General features: G+C 37.1%; 1 protein-coding gene across 1 annotated transcript in view; it reads right to left on the bottom strand.

The window, feature by feature from the left end:
• Positions 1 to 22,719, bottom strand: part of laptm4a (lysosomal protein transmembrane 4 alpha) — a 40,838-nt gene that overhangs the window by 14,331 nt on the left and 3,788 nt on the right. Inside the window, exons 2-3 of the mRNA XM_062033980.1 lie at positions 15,375 to 15,495; positions 6,441 to 6,517 (exon numbers count right to left, since the gene is read on the bottom strand). Coding sequence (XP_061889964.1) covers positions 6,441 to 6,517; positions 15,375 to 15,495 — 198 coding nt within the window. The remainder of the gene's footprint in view (positions 1 to 6,440; positions 6,518 to 15,374; positions 15,496 to 22,719) is intronic.

The following is a 22,719-nucleotide window of genomic DNA, read 5'->3' as shown; positions in this document are numbered from 1 at the left end:
TTATTCATTTTAACACAACATAATTGTATGTAAATTTAGTTTGTCAGCTATTTGTGAGTACGTTCTTATTCAGTATATGTGGTTAATACTTGTTTTTCTAATCAGCCTGAGCTATGCCTAAGGTGTATGTGCATACTTGCCAACCCTCCCGTTTTTAGCGGGAGAATCCCGATATTCAGCGCCTCTCCCGACAACCTCCCGGCAGAGATTTTCTCCCGACAAACTCCCGGTATTCAGCCGGAGCTGGAGGCCACGCCCCCTCCAGCTCAATGCGGACCTGAGACTGAGTGGGGACAGCCTGTTCTCACGTCCGCTTTCCCACAAAATAAACAGCTTGCCTGCCCAAAGACGTCATAACATCTAGGACTTTTATAGAGTGCACAACTGCGCACACAACAAGGAGACGAAGCAGAAGAACGAGGAAATTACAGACATGGCGGCCGAAATGATATACTCATCATGAACGGAGAAGTTAAACAGGACAATACTGCCATCTAATGGATAGCCACTGGAACACTGAAATTCAAGTATTTTTTATTTTTTTCTATGATAAAATAAATGATAAATGGGTTATACTTGTATAGCGCTTTTCTACCTTCAAGGTACTCAAAGCGCTTTGACAGTATTTCCACATTTACCCATTCACACACACATTCACACACTGATGGCGGGAGCTGCCATGCAAGGCGCTAACCAGCAGCCATCAGAGGCAAAGGGTAAAGTGTCTTGCCCAAGGACACAACGGACGTGACTCGGAAGGTAGAAGGTGGGAATTGAACCCCAGTAACCAGCAACACTCCGATTGCTGGCACAGCCACTCTACCAACTTCGCCACGCCGTCCCCTATGTAAATAAAATTTAAAAATATATATATATATATAGCTAGAATTCACTGAAAGTCAAGTATTTCATACATACATATATATATATATATATATATATATATATATATATATATATATATATATGAAATATATATGAAATACTCGAGTTGGTGAATTCTAGCTGTAAATAACCACGCCTCCAACCACGCCCCCCCCCCCACCTCCCGATATTGGAGGTCTCAAGGTTGGCAAGTATGTGTATGTGTTAAATAAATAATAATCTTTTGTGATTAACACATGGTTTCATGTCATTTGACAAAGTTGTAAGCTGTAAGTAGGTAAGATATTGAATGATTAAAATCAAGAGTAAAATGACTTATTCAATGTTAATATCTGAGTGGACTGCGGGCCACTCTGGAATGGAGAAGGTGAAGAACCCTTGATCTATCTTATATTTGGGCTCTATAGATTTATACATGCAAAGCAACACAACACCCTCCACACACCCCGTTGAGTCAACGATTAGTTGACTAATCAGGTAATAATGTATTTAATGGATCAAGCTTAAGTTATTTTAGGCATGTGCTTACGAACGACAAAGATGACTAATTCATTCATAAATATTTATTTTTACTGTCACTGTGCTGCTCATTCAGCTGTTACAAAAATAACAATGACTCATAAAATGTTGTCCATTTAAAAGAAAGGAAAGGCAAAGTGCTAAACAAAAACAACCTTGTTTATGTATTTTTTTTAAAAACAGTTAAAATAGCAGCAAAGAAAACAAACAACAAAACTCAAAATCTAACTTCCTCAAAAAGAAAAGCATTTTGTGATGTTTAAAAAGGTGCACACAGTTATGTTGACTATTGATTAACTCTTGGCAGTTTTAGCACTCTCATAGACTCAATGTGTAGAATTATATTTTGGATTAATTCCTAAAATGTTGGATATTTAACAGATTGTATGTTTAATCTAAAGATACCTGCATTAACTCTCGTAGACTCAATGGGCCCTATTCAGCAATAAGTTCCTAACTTTTCCTCTTATCTTTCTTCCGAAGTGATTTCCTAAGAGGAGTCCATTCAAATTCATGACGTGTTCTTAAACGGCCAAATTGTTCCCACCTGCTGTTGTTAAGTTGCTGAATGCCTAATGGTTAGCGCGTGCGTGTCTATCATAATTTGCATATTAATACGCCCTTATTTCCCCGATATGCATATGTAAACACCCTTAATTCTGTAATTTGCCTAGGTAAACACCCTTAATTCCCCATATAAGGGCACAATTTTGGCGGAAAAGCCGAACATCAAACACATGGAGAAAACAAACAGATTACAGAAGAGAAATTCGTATTATCCCGCGGGGGAAATACATAATGTCAAAACGTAAGTTTGAAAAAGGGGGGACTGCTGAGGTAGCCTAAAGCGTTCGAATAAAGCGATATCTATCTATGATATTAATTTAACATTTGACAATAGAAGTAAGGGAACTTGTCACACTTAAGAACAAATAGGCCACCCTAAGAGTGCTCTGGAGCACTCATAGATTTTGTTCTTACCTACGAACAAATCCCAGCTAAGAAAACATTGGTGAATACAAAAATCTCCTTAAAAACTTCCTAAGTGGGCCTAAGAACAAAATTTGTTCTTAAGAACGCTTGCTGAATGGGGTACAATGTGTAGAATTTTATCTTGGATTAATTCCTAAAATGTTGGGATATTTAATAGATTAACTCTTGGCAGTTTTAGCACTGTCATAGACTCAATGGGCCCTATTCAGCAATAAGTTCCTAACTTTTCCTCTTATCTTTCTTCCGAAGTGATTTCCTAAGGAGTCCATTCTAATTCATGACGTGTTCTTAAACGGCCAAATGGTTCCCACCTGCTGTTGTTAAGTTGCTGAATGCCTAATGGTTAGCGTGTGCGTGTCTATCATAATTTGCATATAAATGCGCCCTTATTTCCCCGATATGCATATGTAAACACCCTTAATTCCGTACTTTGCATAGATAAAATGCCTTAATTCCCCATATAAGGGCACAATTTCGGCGGAAAAGCCGAACATCAAACACACGGAGAAAACACAAACAGATTACAGAAGATAAATTCGTATTATCCCGCGGGGGAAATATTTAATGTCAAAACGTAAGTTTAAAATAAGGGGGGACTGCTGAGGTAGCCTAAAGCGTTCAAATAAAGCGATATCTATCTATGATATTAATTTAACATTTGACAATAGAAGTAAGGGAACTTGTCACACTTAAGAACACATAGGCCACCCTAAGAGTGCTCTGGAGCACTCGTAGATTTTGTTCTTACCTACGAACAAATCCCAGCTAAGAAAACATTGGTGAATACAAAAATCTCCTTAAAAACTTCGTAAGTGGGCCTAAGATTTTTAATTTTCCTGAAGGAACTCTCCTGAAGGAATCAATAAAGTACTATCTATATATCTAAGAATAAAATTTGTTCTTAAGAACTGTTGCTGAATGGGGCCCAATGTGTAGAATTATATATTGGATTAATTCCTAAAATGTTGGGATATTTAATAGATTGTATGTTTAATCTTATGATACCTGCATTAACTCCTGGCAGTTTTAGCACTCTCATAGACTCAATGGGCCCTATTCAGCAATAAGTTCCTAACTTTTCCTCTTATCTTTCTTCCGAAGTGATTTCCTAAGAGGAGTCCATTCAAATTCATGACGTGTTCTTAAACGGCCAAATTGTTCCCACCTGCTGTTGTTAAGTTGCTGAATGCCAAATGGTTAGCGCGTGCGTGTCTATCATAATTTGCATATTAATACGCCCTTATTTCCCCGATATGCATATGTAAACACCCTTAATTCCGTAATTTGCATAGGTAAACGCCCTTAATTCCCCATATAAGGGCACAATTTCGGCGGAAAAGCCAAACATCAAACACATGGAGAAAACAAACAGATTACAGAAGAGAAATTCGTATTATCCCGCGGGGGAAATAGATAATGTCAAAACGTAAGTTTGAAAAAGGGGGGACTGCTGAGGTAGCCTAAAGCGTTCGAATAAAGCGATATCTATCTATGATATTAATTTAACATTTGACAATAGAAGTAAGGGAACTTGTCACACTTAAGAACAAATAGGCCACCCTAAGAGTGCTCTGGAGCACTCGTAGATTTTGTTCTTACCTACGAACAAATCCCAGCTAAGAAAACATTGGTGAATACAAAAATCTCCTTAAAAACTTCGTAAGTGGGCCTAAGAACAAAATTTGTTTTTAAGAACGGTTGCTGAACGGGGTGTAATGTGTAGAATTATATCTTGGATTAATTCTTATAATGTTGGATATTTAATAGACTATGTTTAATCTTATAATACTGTTTGTTAAAGTGCCTTTTTTTCGGCTTTGCAAATTGACTGCTTTAAAACGTGCTTGAACTGATTTGATTTGATTTGATTTAGATTTATTGGTCCCAGTTGGGGAAATTCATTTTCACTGCCGTACATTTAAACAATAGACATTACACATCACGAACATAAATAACAAAAAGACATCATACATGACCAACACATTTACAGGCTTGTCAGACAGGTCGGCCGGGCCTGCTGTTTAGGGCGGCTATAGCTGCAGGGTTAAGGCTTCTCCCGAGGCGGGCCCTTCGGAATTTGATAGTTCTGTACCTGCGCCCTGATGGTAGCGCGATGATGTATTGGTGTAGTGGGTGAGTCATATCCTGGACTATTGTGTTTGCCAGTTGAATGATGGACCTGTGGTTTAGATCTGAAATGTTGGGTGTGTGTAGGCCGATGATTTTAGCGGCTATGTTTGTAATGCGTGTGAGTTTGGTCCGGTTGGTTACAGAAAGCATAGTGAAAAAACATGTGGAACAGTACGGAAGGATGGGTTGAACGATGCTTTGGTACAGTAATAACAGGAGGTGAGGTGCATCGTGTAGTCCTTTATGTTTACGGATGGCTGACAGTCTTTGTTGACTTCTTTTTTAATGTCCGTAGTGTGCTGATCAAAGGTGAGTTTATTGTAGATGTAGACAACGTTTAGCTGCCTGACTTTGGCAAAAATGTGTTATTTTTCACACAACTTCGTCTCACACTTGTTAGCCAGCGAGCAAGGTAGAAGCTAACACTCTTACCTAGGCTGTGTCCGTATCCTCCGTCCAAATGTCCGACATCATGCCTCCGCTTTAAATGCTCGCGTATCACAGATGTACAGCCTTAAAAACAAGGTCCGCTTTGCAAAATGAGCAAGGTATTCACGTCTTCAACAAGAATAAGAGGAAATATCCAAACACTTTATATGTGTGAGGTTTTTGTCGACAAATATAACTGTCTGCGACATTTTATTGCCGACAAACTAGTCACGTTCAGTCATATATCGCAGCTCATTAGATTGTGTAAGTGTACCTAATCAGGGGGCCTCAGACTGTATGTTAACTGCCTGCTGGGTTAGAGTTGTAGCACTATTTTGACTGAAGATTTTTTAAAAATGCACTGGGTGTTTCAAGCACGGGTGGGCGGTAATATAAACAGTGTTGGGTTAGTTACTGAAAACCAGTAACCAGTTACTGGTTACTTTATTTCAAAAGTAACTCAGTTACTAACACCAAAAAGTAATGCGTTACTGTAAAAAGTAACTATTTAGTTACTTCTTCTTTTTTTAAAGCTCCCATCAATGCTCTTTTAGCCTTCATTTCAGTACTGTTATTGCACTGGAGAATAATACAATCTGTTGATCAACTTGACATGCATTTGCATCACTGAACTCTGCTAAGCAATGTGGTCTACATACAACACACAAAGACAAAGATATGTTTCAAAGGGCCAATTTATTTCAGGCCAGAACAAATTGACAAAACTATTTTAAATAGCTGCATCATAACATACATAAGTAACAAACAACATAATAACAACATAGCTGTAAACCTGGCTTCATCCAAGGAAGCCACACATGACATACACAAAGCCTAAGTGAAGTGGCATCGGAGTCTGTGTCTCTCTTTACTAGCTTTGTCGAATCATGTTGCTTTTGTAGCTGTTTCAGCAGATTTGAATTGCTGTTTTGGGCAGTAGATGGGATCTTTGATCCAAGACACAACTTACATTTGACTAAAATGTTCTTTTCTTTGTGCTCGACAAAAGAAAAGTAGTGAGAATATCTCCATGTTAAGAAACTCGACTGCGGCTCAGCCATGATGTGTTGTAAGTAAACACAAACATGCCCCCTCCGTCCCCACACCCACACCCAGACCCAGACACACACGCAGAGCGTGCGTCTCTCTTCTTCGGCTTGTGACACAACAAGAATCAGAAGGACGACACCGCAGCGCTCCAATAAAACACACTCAGATCTTCTGTTTCTAGCCGATACTACATAAAAAATAACGTAGTATCGCATCATGTAGTAACGGTAACTGAGTTACTGAATATAAAAAATAACGTGTTAGACCACTAGTTACCGCCGAAACTAACGGTGTTACTTTGTAACACGTTAGTCCCAACACTGAATATAAAGCACAGCTTCAACCTGTCACACATGATAAATATACAAGAAAAAACACAGTTCTGGCTACAGAATTTTGTGCTTTTGCTGTTTGCTACATACATGTGTACTTACAGTAATGGCTCCATACAGCAAGACGGCGCTAACAGTCACCATCAGCAGAGAAATGGCCAATCCAGCACCGGCGTTCCCTGGTGGGATACAAGTACAACAAAATAAGAATAAAGATTAAAAAAAATACTGAATGCATGCATTCTGGTAATTACAACGTAAACTCTGATACGGATCACCCATGTGTAAAACAGCGTACGTACTCAGGGGTTAGTTGGCTCGTTGCCAACTAGTGATTTTTGGATTAGTTGATGCCAGCTAGCGATTAGCCCACTGGATGCCAGCTACCGATTAGTGCGTAGTGCGCTTCTTGCCAGCTAGCTATTATGGGCACTACTGCTATTATTTGAATATCTTAGTGTTGCTCAATAACAAGGTACCTTTATGACCAGTTTAATATAAAACTATTTATTTTTTGCAAGGTTTACAAGTAGGGGGTCGCAGCTCCATCGCTCAATCAGTTTGGGGGTCCTTGGCCTGGACAACGTTGGAGACCCCTAGTCTAGAGAGAAAATAATAGAACAATAACTGTTGGTGTGTCAGTTAGCATTGTCACAGTCCAAAAGTACACAAGTACGAGGGCGGATTGAGCCATAAATTGGCGGTGTCGACACCAAGAGTAGTATTAGTATATGATTGATATTCAATCAATCAATCAATGTTTATTTATATAGCCCTAAATCACAAGTGTCTCAAAGGGCTGTACAAGCCACAACGACATCCTCGGTACAGAGCCCACATACGGGCAAGGAAAACTCACCCCAGTGGGACGTCAATGTGAATGACTATGAGAAACCTTGGAGAGGACCGCATATGTGGTTATATTACTTTTCATCTTCATGTTGTATTTATTATTTGTGCAAATTCAGCGAATAAGCCCTTGGAAACATGAGGACGTAAAAGACACGTAAGCGGCAAGATTTGCAGAATGTGCCAACTTCACTGGTTTTGGGTTTTGTAGATCGATATTTTTTTGCTATCACAAAACAGTTATTTGTTGTTAAACTGTAACGTTTAAAGGCCTACTGAAATTTTTTATTTCTTTTAAAACGGGAATAGCAGATCCATTCTATGTGTCATACTTGATCATTTCGCGATATTGCCATATTTTTGCTGAAAGGATTTAGTAGAGAAAATCGACGATAAAGTTCGCAACTTTTGCTCGCTGATAAAAAAAAGCCTTGCCTGTACCGGAAGTAGCGTGACGTCACAGGAGCTAGTATTCCTCACAATTCCCCATTGTTTACAATGGAGCGAGAGAGATTCGGACCGAGAAAGTGATGATTACCCCATTAATTTGAGCGAGGATGAAAGATTCGTAGATGAGGAACGTTACAGTGAACGACTTGAGAGGCAGTGATGGACGTATCTTTTTTCGCTCTGACCGTAACTTAGGTACAAGCTGGCTCATTGGATTCCACACTCTCCTTTTTCTATTGTGGATCACGGATTTGTATTTTAAACCACCTCGGATACTATATCCTCTTGAAAATGAGAGTCGAGAACGCGAAATGGACATTCAGTGCCTTTTATCTCCACGACAATACATCGGCGAAATGCTTTAGCTACGAGCTAACGTGATAGCATCGTGCTTTAACTGCATATAGAAACAAAAAAAATAAACCCCTGACTGGAAGGATAGATAGAAAATCAACAATACTATTAAACCGTGGACATGTAAATACACGGTTAATGCTTTCCAGGCTGGCGAAGGTTAACAATGCTGTGCTAACGACGCCATTGAAGCTAACTTAGCAACCAGACCTCACAGAACTATGTACTCTCTCCTTTTTCTATTGTGAATCACGGATTTGTATTTTAAACCACCTCGGATACTATATCCTCTTGAAAATGAGAGTCGAGCACGTGAAATGGACATTTAAAGTGACTTATCTCCAAGACAATACATCGGTGACACACTTAGCTACTGAGCTAGCACGATAGCATCGTTCTCAAATGAAGATAGAAACAAAATAAATAAACCCCTGACTGGCAGGATAGATAGAAAATCAACAATACTATTAAACCGTGGACATGTAAATACACGGTTAATGCTTTCCAGGCTGGCGAAGGTTAACAATGCTGTGCTAACGACGCCATTGAAGCTAACTTAGCAACCAGACCTCACAGAACTATGTACTCTCTCCTTTTTCTATTGTGAATCACGGATTTGTATTGTAAACCACCTCGGATACTATATCCTCTTGAAAATGAGAGTCGAGCACGCGAAATGGACATTTAAAGTGACTTATCTCCAAGATAACACACTTAGCTACTGAGCTAGCGCGTAGCATCGTTCTCAAATGAAGATAGAAACCCATCAACAGCCGTGCTCACCTGCATTCCAGCGATCAACGGCACGACGAAGGACTTCATCCGTGGGTTTGGCGGCAAGCATCGGCTAGGCGTAGTAAGTAGTCCTTGTTGTGTTGCTGTAAGTATTGTAATGCTCCGCAGTGGAGAAGGAGTCACACAGACGAGGATGCGCTGCTCAATCGCTTTATTAAAAAGCGGTAACTGGTTGTAGTTCAAAAAGTAACGCACACACATACACGAGCTGCTGTTAGCCAAAACTCACGCTCACACACACAAGTTCTCCGCCAACTCACTCCCGCATGCGCGTTCCCCAAACCCTTAAAGACAGTACACTAATGCAAATATCACAGATATTACAGTATTGTACTTAGCCGCTAAGACACCGATCGATCCCACCTACAACGTTCTTCTTTGCAGTCTCCATTGTTCATTAAACAAATTGCAAAAGATTCACCAACACAGATGTCCAGAATAATGTGGAATTTTGTCGAAGAAAACAAGAGGCTTTTCTATCGGGTCCGATGGGGTCCAACCACTTCCGTTGCTTTTGTGACGTCACGCGCATAAATCATATCCAAAGGAGTTTTTCAACCGGAAGTGTGGCGGGAATTTTAAAATTGCACTTTATAAGTTAACCCGGTCGTATTGGCATGTGTTGCAATGTTAAGATTTCATCATTGATATATAAACTATCAGACTGCGTGGTTGGTAGTAGTGGCTTTCAGTAGGCCTTTAAAGTAAATAAAAGCCAATTGTAGTTTAGCTTTTTCGCAATATTGATTTTATTACACATGCGTACGCAATAAAAGGGAATAAGGAAATATAATAATGACATTAATTGATATTGTTACACCACCAGCCTGTGTTTTTGTCAGATTACAGTTGTGATCAAAAATGGAATCATGCAATGATTCAGAATTTTCTTTTTGTTAACATTGGTATTGTTTTAAACTACTTGGTATTTAGTTTATTAGTTTAGTTTATTATTTCTTCGGTCAGTGGTCAACAAAATAAACAAAACAGTTTTACATAAACAAACAGTACATTCATAAATTGAAAATGTTGCAGACTGAAAGGTTTAGGCTGAAAGTGAACACTTATAGTGTGTGTGACAATCATTGGTACTTTAACTTTAACTTTATTGCGCCTAACCCTATAAACAATGTCAAATACAAGATGAGCTTCCAAAAAATATAAAATTTCCTTTGCACAACATATTATAAATACACCTTGTACACAACATAAACACAGTTAAACTATATACACAGTAAAGACATGTGAAATATCCTTGTACAGTGTTTCCCATAAACTGCCAAGATACCTGTGGCGGTGGGGCCGTGGCTATGGGCGTGGCTATGGGCGTAGTCACCATGACATCATCGAGTAATTTGCATAATTTACTACAATGATTTGATTTTCTCTAAAAAGGCTCAAAAAATTTATACTTACTCATTAATAATAACAGTTTTATTTTAAACGTCCATCCATCCATCCATCCATCCATCCATCCATCCATCCATCCATCCATCCATCCATCCATTTTACAATATAATTACAACACTTTATGTACATATTTATATACAGATTTGAACAATAAGTTCAAATATATTTATTAATTGTGGTTCTTACAAAAAATATATCTTATAAAATATAAAAGCTAAAATGTCTCAAAGCTCTGCCCCTTTAACTAGTGCATACTAAGTAATTTAACTTTAGCCTACTACTACAACCATATTATTTACCAGCAACATAAAGTGAAACAGAGGCAGAGGTGTCCTGCCACAGTCAGTAACAAATAAACATAAAACAGTAGTGGTGGTAGATAGACACAGAGCTTCATCAAACATCTGATCCACTGAACAAAGAGCTCCAAAAATTTTGAACCTTAGACTGCCATCAGTTTTACTCCCTACACTTAACCATGTTTCCTACTGCCTGCAGACTTTGCGCCCTTTGTTATATACACATGTTGTGTTTCTAGTATAAATACATTTAATAAAGTCAAATACAAGAAATCAATCAATCAATCAATCAATGTTTATTTAAATAGCCCTAAATCACAAGTGTCTCAAAATAAGGCAACAAGAGAAGTATCCTACACTTCTGTTTTGTAAAGTAAAAATCTGAACAGCCGATATAGGCATCTACATCAACTATATGATTTGCCTGAGAAGCTGGAGAGGACAAAAAAAAAATAAAAAAATAAAATATATATTTTTTTTATTTAATTTTTTTTATTTGTGGCGGACGTAATTCTTTCGTGGCGGGCCGCCACAAATAAATGAATGTATGGGAAACCCTGTTGTACACGTGTTAGTTAATCCTTTGCACCAATTATATACTATATACAAACACTTCCATTATTATTTATATCCCACATTTAGTTTGTAATCAACAATAATCATAGTATTAAATACTGTGTTGATTTAAGAGTGATATATTTTTCCAAGACATTGGGCGTAAAGTGTTTTTTAAATGTGTGAATGGAACTGGAACATTTGAAGGAATCATCCAAGCTGTTCCACAGATGAACCCCCCTGACAGAAACACATCTACTTTTTAAGATCATTCTTATGTTTGCTTTCTGAAAGACAGCTGAACGTCTGAGGTCATAGGGACTCTCCCTGGGTTTGAACCTCTCCTGCAGACACCCAGGCAGCATGTGGTTATGAGCTTTGTACGTGACAATAACAGTGTTGAGGTCAACAAGATCGTGCAGTTTTAATGTTTTTAATTTAATAAACAGAGCATTGGTATAGTCATGATAATCTGCATAATTTACAATTCTAATGGCTTTCTTTTGAAGTAAGAACATAGAGTTGATGTTTGATTTATAATTGTTACCCCAGATTTCAACACAATAATTAAGATATGGGAGTACGAAAGAATTATATAACATGTTAAGAGCCTTTTGATTTATAGAGTTTAAAATTTTATGTAACATGGCAATATTTTTTGCCATCTTTGTCTTGAGTATATTTATGTACAGTTTCCAACACTGCAAAAACTGAAATCTAAGCAAAATTAAATATCTCAAATAAGGGTGATATTTGCTCATTTTCTGTCAGATAAGAAAATTTTCTCAGTAGGCAGATTTTACATTATGAGTGTTTTACTTGTTTCAAAGGCCTACTGAAACCGACCACGCAGTCTGATAGTTTATACATCAATGATGAAATCTTAACATTGCAACACATGCCAATACGGCCGGGTTAACTTATAAAGTGCAATTTTAAATTTCCCGCGAAACTTCCGGTTGAAAACGTCTATGTATGATGACGTATGCGCGTGACGTCGATGGTTGAAGCAGAAGTATTCGGACACATTGTATCCCAATACAAACAGCTATTTTTTCATCGCCAAATTCCACAGTATTCTGGACATCTGTGTTGGTGAATCTTTTGCAATTTGTTTAATGAACAATGGAGACTACAAAGAAGAAAGCTGCAGGTGAGATCGGTGTATTAGCGGCTGGCTGCAGCAACACAACCAGGAGGACTTTGAGGATAGCAGACGCGCTATCCGGCGCTAGCCGCCGACCGCATCGATGATCGGGTGAAGTCCTTCGTCGCGCCGTCGATAGCTGGAACGCAGGTGAGCACGGGTGTTGATGAGCAGATGAGGACTGGCGTAGGTGGAGCGCTAATGTTTTTATCATACCTCTGACGAGGTCCCGTAGCTAAGTTAGCTTCAATGGCGTCGATAGCAACAGCATTGCTAGGCTTCGCCAGGCAGCACAGCATTAACCGTGTGGTTACAGGTCCAGTGTTTGGTTCAGTGTCTCCTGATAGTAGTATTGTTGATCTGCTGTCTATCCTTCCAGTCAGGGGCTTATTTATTTTGTTTCTATCCTCATTTAAGCAGGATGCTATCACGTTAGCTCCGTAGCTAAAGAGCTTCACCGATGTATTGTCGTGGAGATAAAAGTCACCGTGAATGTCCATTTCGCGTTCTCGACTCTCATTTTCAAGAGGATATAGTATCCGAGGTGGTTTAAAATACAAATCCGTGATCCACAATAGAAAAAGGAGAAAGTGTGGAATCCAATGAGCCAGCTTGTACCCAAGTTACAGTCAGAGCGAAAAAAGATGCGTCCTGCACTGCACTCTAGTCCTTCACTCTCACGTTCCTCATCCACGAATCTTTTATCCTGGCTCAAATGAATGGGGTAATCGTCGCTTTCTCGGTCCGAATCGCTATCGCTGCTGGTCTAAACAATGGGGAAATGTGAGGAACTCTTCAACCTGCGACGTCACCCTACTTCCGGTACAGGCAAGGCTTTTTTTTATCAGAGACCAAAAGTTGCGAACTTTATCGTCGATGTTCTCTACTAAATCCTTTCAGCAAAAATATGGCAATATCGCGAAATGATCAAGTATGACACATAGAATGGATCTGCTATCCCCGTTTAAATAAAAAAAAAATCATTTCAGTAGGCCTTTAAGGGTTTTGGTCCTAAATGATCTCAGAAAGATATTACAGCTTGTAGCTGAGATTTGATGACCTATATTGAGTAAAACATGCTTGAAACTAGAATATCAACTGTTGCAAAGCTGTGTCATCAACACTCACAAGTATAAAACTACTTTTTTAAAGTAATCCTTTCTTACTTCAAGCATGAAAATAAAAAATCACGATGCGAGCGCATATCATTATGTCAAGATAATGGCACTAGCATTTACTTCATTTAAGAATATTTTTCAACATATTGAGCAAAAAGGTCACTTTTTTTTCTACCAAGAAAAATGCGCTTGTTATTAGTGAGAATATACTTATTTTAAGGTATTTTTTGGGTTCATCGAATTTTTGCTTAGTTTAAATAAAATAACCCCTAAATTTTGTATTTTTTTTCTTGTTTTTGAACGCTGATTTTTTGCAGTGTAGTCCTTTGTTCAACTGATTTAGTTATACTAGTGGTGTTCCTCAAGGTTCCATTTTAGGTCCACTATTTCATTACGTGGGCTATTCAACTGGTGGCCTGCAGGTTCAGTTAAAAAAAAAAAAACATGTAAGAGACTCACATTTTTGCAGCAGATTCTTAAAAACACGAGAGTGCTGTCATATAGATCAGTGGTTCTCAACCTTTTTTCAGTGATGTACCCCCTGTGAACATTTTTTTAATTCAAGTACCCCCTAATCAGAGCGAAGCATTTTTGGTTGAAAAAAAGAGATAAAGAAGTAAAATACAGCACTATGTCATCAGTTTCTGATTTATTAAATTGTATAACAGTGCAAAATATTGCTCATTTGTAGTGGTCTTTCTTGAACTATTTGGAAAAAAAGATGTAAAAATAACTAAAAACTTGTTGAAAAATAAACAAGTGATTCAATTATAAATAAAGATTTCTACACATAGAAGAAATCATCAACTTAAAGTGCCCTCTTTCAGGATTGTAATAGAGATCCATCTGGATTCATGAACTTAATTCTGAACAGTTCTTCACAAAAAAATAAATCTTTAACATCAATATTTATGGAACATGTCCAAAAAAAATCTAGCTGTCAACATTGAATATTGCATTGTTGCATTTCTTTTCACAGTTCTTTTTGACAGACATTTTAGTGAGGGTCAAACCATCATGGCATGGGGGAAACTCTGGGTTTATGGTAATGAATGGAATAGCCTACTTGATTTGATGTTCAGTTTATGAACTTACATTCATATTTTGTTGAAGTATTATTCAATAAACATATTTATAAAAGATTTTTGAATTGTTGCTATTTTTAGAATACGTATTTTCAAAAAAATCTCACGTACCCCTTGGTATACCTTCAGGTACCCCCAGGGGTACGCGTACCCCCATTTGAGAACCACTGATATAGATGATCTTTGACTAGCTTTTTCGCCAAAAAAAACAACCTCTGTAACTTTGACAAAATACATGTCTATTGTAGAGGACACTTGTTGTCCGGATATTGAGCAAAAAGGTCTCTTTTTTTTTCTACCAAGAAAAGTGCACTTGTTATTAGTGAGAATATACTTATGTTAAGGTATTTTTGGGTTCATTGAGGTTAGCTAATTTTACTTGTTATTGGAAAGTCTTGACAAGCCAAATTTTCTTGTTCTATTGGCAGATAATTTTGCTTAGTTCAAGAAAAATACCCCTAATTTTTGTATTTTTTTCCTTCTTGTTTTTGAACAGTGACTTTTTGCAGTGAATTTAATTTATCATCTATATAGATTTCCCAAACATGTTGTTGAATACACCCTTTCTATCTCCATATCATCAATTAAAACGACACCCAAATTTGTAGTATCACCCACAACCAAGGTAGCCATACAACTAACAAATAAGTACTTATTACACTTTAAGAAAAGTGTAGATGGATTTGGGTTACAGCAGAAAGTAACCAGATATTACCAGTAAATCAGAAAGCAGATTAATAACAGTTCTGAGAAAAGAATTCAAACAGAAAAAATTATACAATATGTTACATATTAGCCTGTTCAACCTGTTTTGAAATGCTTGCACTATCATTTATATGTCAAATTATATATTGTGATATATATCGTTATCGCAAGAAGATACCATTAATATGTCGCCATATAGATTTGAGGACATATTGCCCATCCCTAATGTGCCTAATAATTAATATCTACACTGACTTATCTAAACCTACCTGACATCCGATCAGATGTTAGGTAATGGTCAATAACTGCATACTGCAAGTTGACGGAGGGAACACTTCCTGGATGGGTCGCAGCAACTGTTAGCAGAATTCCCATCAGGAGGTTGACAACCTGAGGAGAATGAAAAACATCAAAAAGTTTGTAAACAATCATTTGCTTTTAAAGACTTGTTTTTTCCACCAAGTCTGATGTTATCTAGTAATATCTAGAAGCAATAGCATACCCAAATGTTCCTAATACACCGGTATTTCATGAATATATTTCCTTGTTGACCTCTTTTAGATTAAATGTGCATTATTGATGAGAGTTCCATAATTTCCGACTGTCTGTGAGACAGTGAATGTGTCCTGGCTGCTGATTGGATGAACGCGAGGAAAGCAAGTAAAACGAGCCGTGAGAGAGGGATGTTGCGTCATCAAGAGGACCCTGAATGACATTCACGGCTCATAGAAATCGTTTATAGATCTCTACAGTAAATTGAACAAAAAAAAAATTTAAAAAAATTTTGCGTTAAAATTTTGCCGCATGGCCAGAATTGTACCACAACTGCTTCAATTTGAGCCAGGAAAACCCCTGCGCTATTTTGCTGCTAGACGAAGCCGCAACAGAACGGCGGTGGGATTGACAAACTGCGGCGCCGTTCAACTGCCATTTCGCATTCAGTGCACGCAAAAATAATCGAATATCATTCACCCGAATTCTAAATCGTTACATCATTTTCTATTATCAATATTAGGTTTTTTTCATAAAAATCGAAACGTTTTTACGCCATCTCCATGCGCCCAGAATGAGCTTTTCTCACCAGTAACCTGATTTGAAAGAGTTTCATTATAATTATTATACGACATAACATAATACATTGCGAGAATCGGTTTGAATCTAGAATTGGTTCTGAATTGATTAATCTCCCCAGGAATCGGATTAAACGCACAAAGATTTTTTTGAGATAAAGATTATTTATGTCTTTATTTTTGTTTACTTACTGTGGTATATTATGTATTTATTATTTATTCACTGTTCTGTTACAGAGAAAAAGGAAATGGGATAAAATTGCTATGGTGTGAAAAGGGGTAGGATTACATAAACTCAGCTCCTTCCTACTCCTTTTCGGACGTGCTGTAATGAAACAACTGGAAATATGTGATGCATTACATTGATTGCATGAATGAATGAATGAAATAAGTTTATTTCGGTCATATAATCAACTGTCAAGCATTTTGTGTGACCAGTTTGACAGTACAGATTAGACATATTTAACAATCATTTACACACAAAAAGAAAGGAAAAGAAAAAGAACGACCGAAAAAGTAATAGGCTGAACCCAAAGCTTATATTTGCCTATCCTATACATTCCCTGAAAATGTGATTGCCTGGAACATCAACGTTAAAAAAAAATCAATGGGATGAAATTAATTGTTACTATATATTATAATTTTCAATTATTTCACCTTTCAAGGTTTTCTTAAAGGCCTACTGAAATTAATTTTTTTTATTTAAACGGGGATAGCAGATCCATTCTATGTGTCATACTTGATCATTTCGCGATATTGCCATATTTTTGCTGAAAGGATTTAGTAGAGAACATCGACGATAAAGTTCGCAACTTTTGGTCGCTGAAAAAAAAAAGCCTTGCTTGTACCGGAAGTAGCGTGACGTCGCAGGTTGAAGGGCTCCTCACATTTCCCCATTATTTACATCAGCAGCGAGAGCGATTCGGACAGAGAAAGCGACGATTACCCCATTAATTTGAGCCAGGATGAAAGATTCGTGGATGAGTAACGTGAGAGTGAAGGACTAGAGTGCAGTGCAGGACGTATCTTTTTTCGCTCTGACCGTAACTTAGGTACAAGCTGGCTCATTGGATTCCACACTTTCTCCTTTTTCTATTGTGGATCACGGATTTGTATTTTAAACCACCTCGGATACTATATCCTCTTGAAAATGAGAGTCGAGAACGCAAAATGGACATTCACAGTGACTTTTATCTCCACGACAATACATCGGTGAAGCGCTTTAGCTACGGAGCTAACGTGATAGCATCGTGCTTAAATGCAGATACAAACAAAAGAAATAAGCCCCTGACTGGAAGGATAGACAGAAGATCAACAATACTACTATCAGGAGACACCGAACCAAACACTGGAACTGTAACTACACGGTTAATGCTGTGCCGCCTGTCGAAGCCTAGCAATGCTGTTGCTAATGACGCCATTGAAGCTAACTTAGCTACGGGACCTCGTCAGAGCTATGATAAAAACATTAGCGCTCCACCTACGCTAGCCCTCATCTGCTCATCAACACCTGTGCTCACCTGCGTTCCAGCGATCGACGGCGCGACGAAGGACTTTACCCGATCATCGATGCGGTCGGCGGCTAGCGTCGGATAGCGCGTCTGCTATCCAAGTCAAAGTCCTCCTGGTTGTGTGGCTGCAGCCAGCCGCTAATACACAGATCCCACCTACAGCTTTCTTCTTTGCAGTCTCCATTGTTCATTAAACAAATTGCAAAAGATTCACCAACACAGATGTCCAGAACACTGTGGAATTTTGCGATGAAAACAGAGCGGTTTGTATTGAGGTACAATGTGTCCGAATACTTCCGCTTCAACCATTGACGTCACGCGCAAACGTCATCATACCGAGACGTTTTCAGCCGGATATTTCGCGGGAATATTAAAATTGCATTTTATAAGTTAACCCGGCCGTATTGGCATGTGATGCAATGTTAAGATTTCATCATTGATATATAAACTATCAGACTGCGTGGTCGGTAGTAGTGGCTTTCAGTAGGCCTTTAAACCTTAACAAAGAACTACATGTCTTCAGCTGATCACTGTATCGTATGCATGTTCCAAATAAACTGAAACTGAACTGAACTGCTTCTCATAACATGTGGTACAGCCAGCGATAAACTATAAAAAAAGATATATATCTGATCAAAAAACTATTCCTATTCAATCATATATTATTGTCCAAGTTGCATTCATTTGGTGTGAGAGTAGTTTTAGACTGGCTAAGAAGTTATTTAGATAATAGACAAGAGTTTGTGGATTTTGTGGGTAATACATCTGAACAAATGAGGATTGAATGTGGAATTCCACAAGGTTCGGTTTTGGGACCAAAATTGTTTATTTTATATATTAATGATATTTGAGAGGTATCAAAGTTGTTGAAATGTGTATTATTTGCGGACGACACCAACTTTTATAGTTCGGGACATGACTTAAAAGCGTTATCAAACATTATTGAACAGGAAATTATTAAACTTAAGAGATGGTTTGATGTCATTAAATTATCATTAAATGTAAAAAAAACAAAGTTTATGATTTTTTTGTAAGAGGAAAAGGGAGGAAACGATCAAACTGTCAATAGATGGAATTGATATTGAAAGGGTTTCTGAACTTAGATTTTTAGGACTGATACTGGATGACGGTCTGACATGGAAATCTCATATTGCACATGTACGGAGGAAGATGTCTAAGAGTATTTTTATATTAAATAAGGTAAAATATGTGTTGGATTATAGGGCAATGCGTATATTGTATTGTGCACTTATATTGCCATATATCAGCTACTGTGTGGAAGTGTGGGGGAACACATATAAGACAGTGTTTCCCATAAACTGCCAAGATACCTGTGGCGGTGGGGGCGTGGCTATCATGACATCATCGAGTAATTTGCATAATTTACTACAATGATATGATTTTCTCTAAAAAGGCTCAACAAATGTATACTTACTAATTAATAATAACAGTTTTGTTTTAAACGTCCATCCAGCCATCCATCCATCCATTTTACAATATAATTACAACACTTTATGTACATATTTATATACAGATTTGAACAATAAGTTATTCACTGAAATATATTTATTAATTGTGGTTCTTGCAAAAAATATATCTTATAAAATATAAAAGCTAAAATGTCTCTTAAAGCTCTGCCCCTTTAATTAGTGCATACTAAATAATTTAACTTTAGCCTACTACTACAACCATATTATTTACCAGCAACATAAAGTGAAACAGAGGCAGAGGTGTCCTGCCACAGTCAGTAACAAATAAACAGAAAACAGTAGTGGTCAAATACAAATAAGGCAACAAGAGAAGTATCCTACACTTCTCTTTTGTAAAGTAAATCTGAACAGCCTATATGGGCATCTACATCAACTATATGATTTGCCTGAGAAGCTGGACAGGACAAAAAAAAAAAAAAAAAAAAAAAAAAAAATTTTTTTTTTTTTTTTTTTTTTTTTTTTTTTTTGATTTGTGGTGGACGTAATTCTTTCGTGGCGGGCCGCCACAAACAAATGAATGTGTGGGAAACACTGCAAGAGTAACATAAAGGCATTGTATCAACTACAGAAAAGAGCTATGAGGATTATTCATAAAGTAGATTACTTAGAACACACTAACATATTATTTATTAATTCGGGTTTATTGAAATTACAGGAGCTAGTAAAGTTACAGACATTATGTGTCATGTTTAAGGCTAAAAGTAAAACATTACCAGCAAATTTACAAAAAATGTTTGTCATCACTTGTGAGAATGAAGAGCATAGAAGAAAAGGTCATTTCCAACATCAGTATTCAAGGACAACTTTAAAACAAGTCAGTGGTGGGGGTTAAACTATGGAATTCTCTTTACAGTGAGATAAAAGACTGTAACAATATATTCCAATTGAAAAAAATATATAAAGACAGAACAATAAGATCATATGGACAGCCGTAAGTGTTTACATTTTGCTTTATATTTATTATTTTACTTATTTTTTGCCTGGTTTTGTATTTGTTTTGTATCATCCCGTGAGGTGTATATTACTTTTTTTTTTTTTTGTTCGGTTTGTGCTTCATGAAGTTTTGCACTTGTGTTTTTTTGTGTGTTTTTTTTGTTTTCGTTATATTTGGATGTAATTGTTGGTTTATATGATATTATTAAGTAAGACTACGTATTATGTTGAAGGGGGCAGGAAAAAATATACGATTTTTGTTCATCCTGCTCCTTCTCAGACATTGGTGTGTAAATGTAAAATTGAATAATTGTGGTATAATTATCTATCAATCAAAGATGCACATCAATGAAGGAGATAAATAAAAATGAAATGAAATATAAGTGTACAGCTCTGGTAATGGGTACATTCGCACCCACCTGCACAAATGTACTTCAAAATGTAAGAATCAAAATAAATATGACTTTTTTTTTGTTTACTAGGGCATGCATATATAATATGCATTAGTTTGACCATTTAAAATCAACGATAATAAAAAGGAGATGCTTGGAAATAGCATAAAAATGCCCCAAAAACTTGGAAAAACGCGATTCATAGCGTTACTTTTTGGTGTAACCATCATGAGCGTTCTGTTCAGGTATATTTCTTTTATATTTTGATAAATCATCATATTTATGTATTACTAAATTTAAATAGGTATTGATCAATCTTTAAGCTGTGTGTATTTGATTTCAGTTTGCTTTTGACATCTTATTTAGAATTGTAGTTGAAACTTTTACAACCTTGTGTTGCGCTCACGATGGCGTAACCAAACTAGATTTCATTTAATGATCTTATTTTGAATATTTATTCCCTTTTTTACATTTAGTATATTTAAATATTCATTTATAAACATTGAATACATTTCAAATATCAATAAAATGCAATTGCCTTCATCTTATAGGGTAATGTCATATCAGTATGTGGAATCAAATTATGGAATGGATTAAGTACAGAAGTTTAAGAGGTTGTTCAAAATAATAGTGCTTACAAAGTACAAAGAAGAATAATTATGAGAAATACTTCTAACCTTATTAAAAATAAGATATTCTTCATCTCAGTATGTTAATAATGACTGAATTAATTAATTACATATTATAAAACTGTTGTGTATACTAATTCATAGATGTTATTTTATTATATAAAAAGGTCAGTAAATGATTCTATATCATTGTAAACGCTTTGAAGTGGGAAAGGGGTAGGATTAAATAAGCTTTGCTTCTTCCTACTCCTTTTCGGGCATGATGTAAAATGAAATGATATGAAATTGTGTGATGTATTAAGATGTAAGTGTGTTCATGTTCGAAATAAACTAAAGAAAGAAAGAAAAAAAGAATGTTCAGTTACACCAAGTCATGAGCTTAACACTAAGCTTCATCACTTTGACTTGTAATATCTTTAATTCCGGTGGTGTTTTATGCATTTTTCTTTTTGGAACATGTACTATACATATACAAACCCCGTTTCCATATGAGTTGGGAAATTGTGTTAGATGTAAATATAAACGGAATACAATAATTTGCAAATCCTTTTCAACCCATATTCAATTGAATGCACTACAAAGTCAAGATATTTGATGTTCAAACTCAAACTTTATTTTTTTTTGCAAATAATAATTAACTTAGAATTTCATGGCTGCAACATGTGCCAAAGTAGTTGGGAAAGGGCATGTTCACCACTGTGTTACATGGCCTTTCCTTTTAACAACACTCAGTAAACGTTTGGGAACTGAGGAGACACATTTTTGAAGCTTCTCAGGTGGAATTCTTTCCCATTCTTGCTTGATGTACAGCTTAAGTTGTTCAACAGTCCGGGGGTCTCCGTTGTGCTATTTTAGGCTTCATAATGCGCCACACATTTTCAATGGGGGACAGGTCTGGACTACAGGCAGGCCAGTCTAGTACCCGCACTCTTTTACTATGAAGCCACGTTGATGTAACACGTGGCTTGGCATTGTCTTGCTGAAATAAGCAGGGGCGTCCATGGTAACGTTGCTTGGATGGCAACATATGTTGCTCCAAAACCTGTATGTACCTTTTAACATTAATGGTGCCTTCACAGATGTGTAAGTTACCCATGTCTTGGGCACTAATACACCCCCATACCATCACAGATGCTGGCTTTTCAACTTTGCGCCTATAACAATCCGGATGGTTCTTTTCCTCTTTGGTCCGTAGGACACGACGTCCACAGTTTCCAAAAACAATTTGAAATGTGGACTCGTCAGACCACAGAACACTTTTCCACTTTGCTTCAGTCCATTTTACATGAGCTCAGGCCCAGCAAAGCCGACGGCGTTTCTGGGTGTTGTTGATAAACTGTTTTCGCCTTGCATAGGAGAGTTTTAACATGCACACAGATGTAGCGACCAACTGTAGTTACTGACAGTGGGTTTCTGAAGTGTTCCTGAGCCCATGTGGTGATATCTTTTACACACTGATGTCGCCTGTTGATGCAGTACAGCCTGAGGGATGGAAGGTCACGGGCTTAGCTGCTTATGTGCAGTGATTTCTCCAGATTCTCTGAACCCTTTGATGATATTACGGACGTAGATGGTGAAATCCCTAAATT

The sequence above is a fragment of the Entelurus aequoreus genome, linkage group LG23 (genome assembly GCF_033978785.1).
Source record: "Entelurus aequoreus isolate RoL-2023_Sb linkage group LG23, RoL_Eaeq_v1.1, whole genome shotgun sequence".
NCBI lineage: Eukaryota > Metazoa > Chordata > Actinopteri > Syngnathiformes > Syngnathidae > Entelurus > Entelurus aequoreus.
The sequence above is the reverse complement of the archived record's forward strand: the minus strand, read 5'-3'. Positions and strand labels throughout refer to the sequence as shown.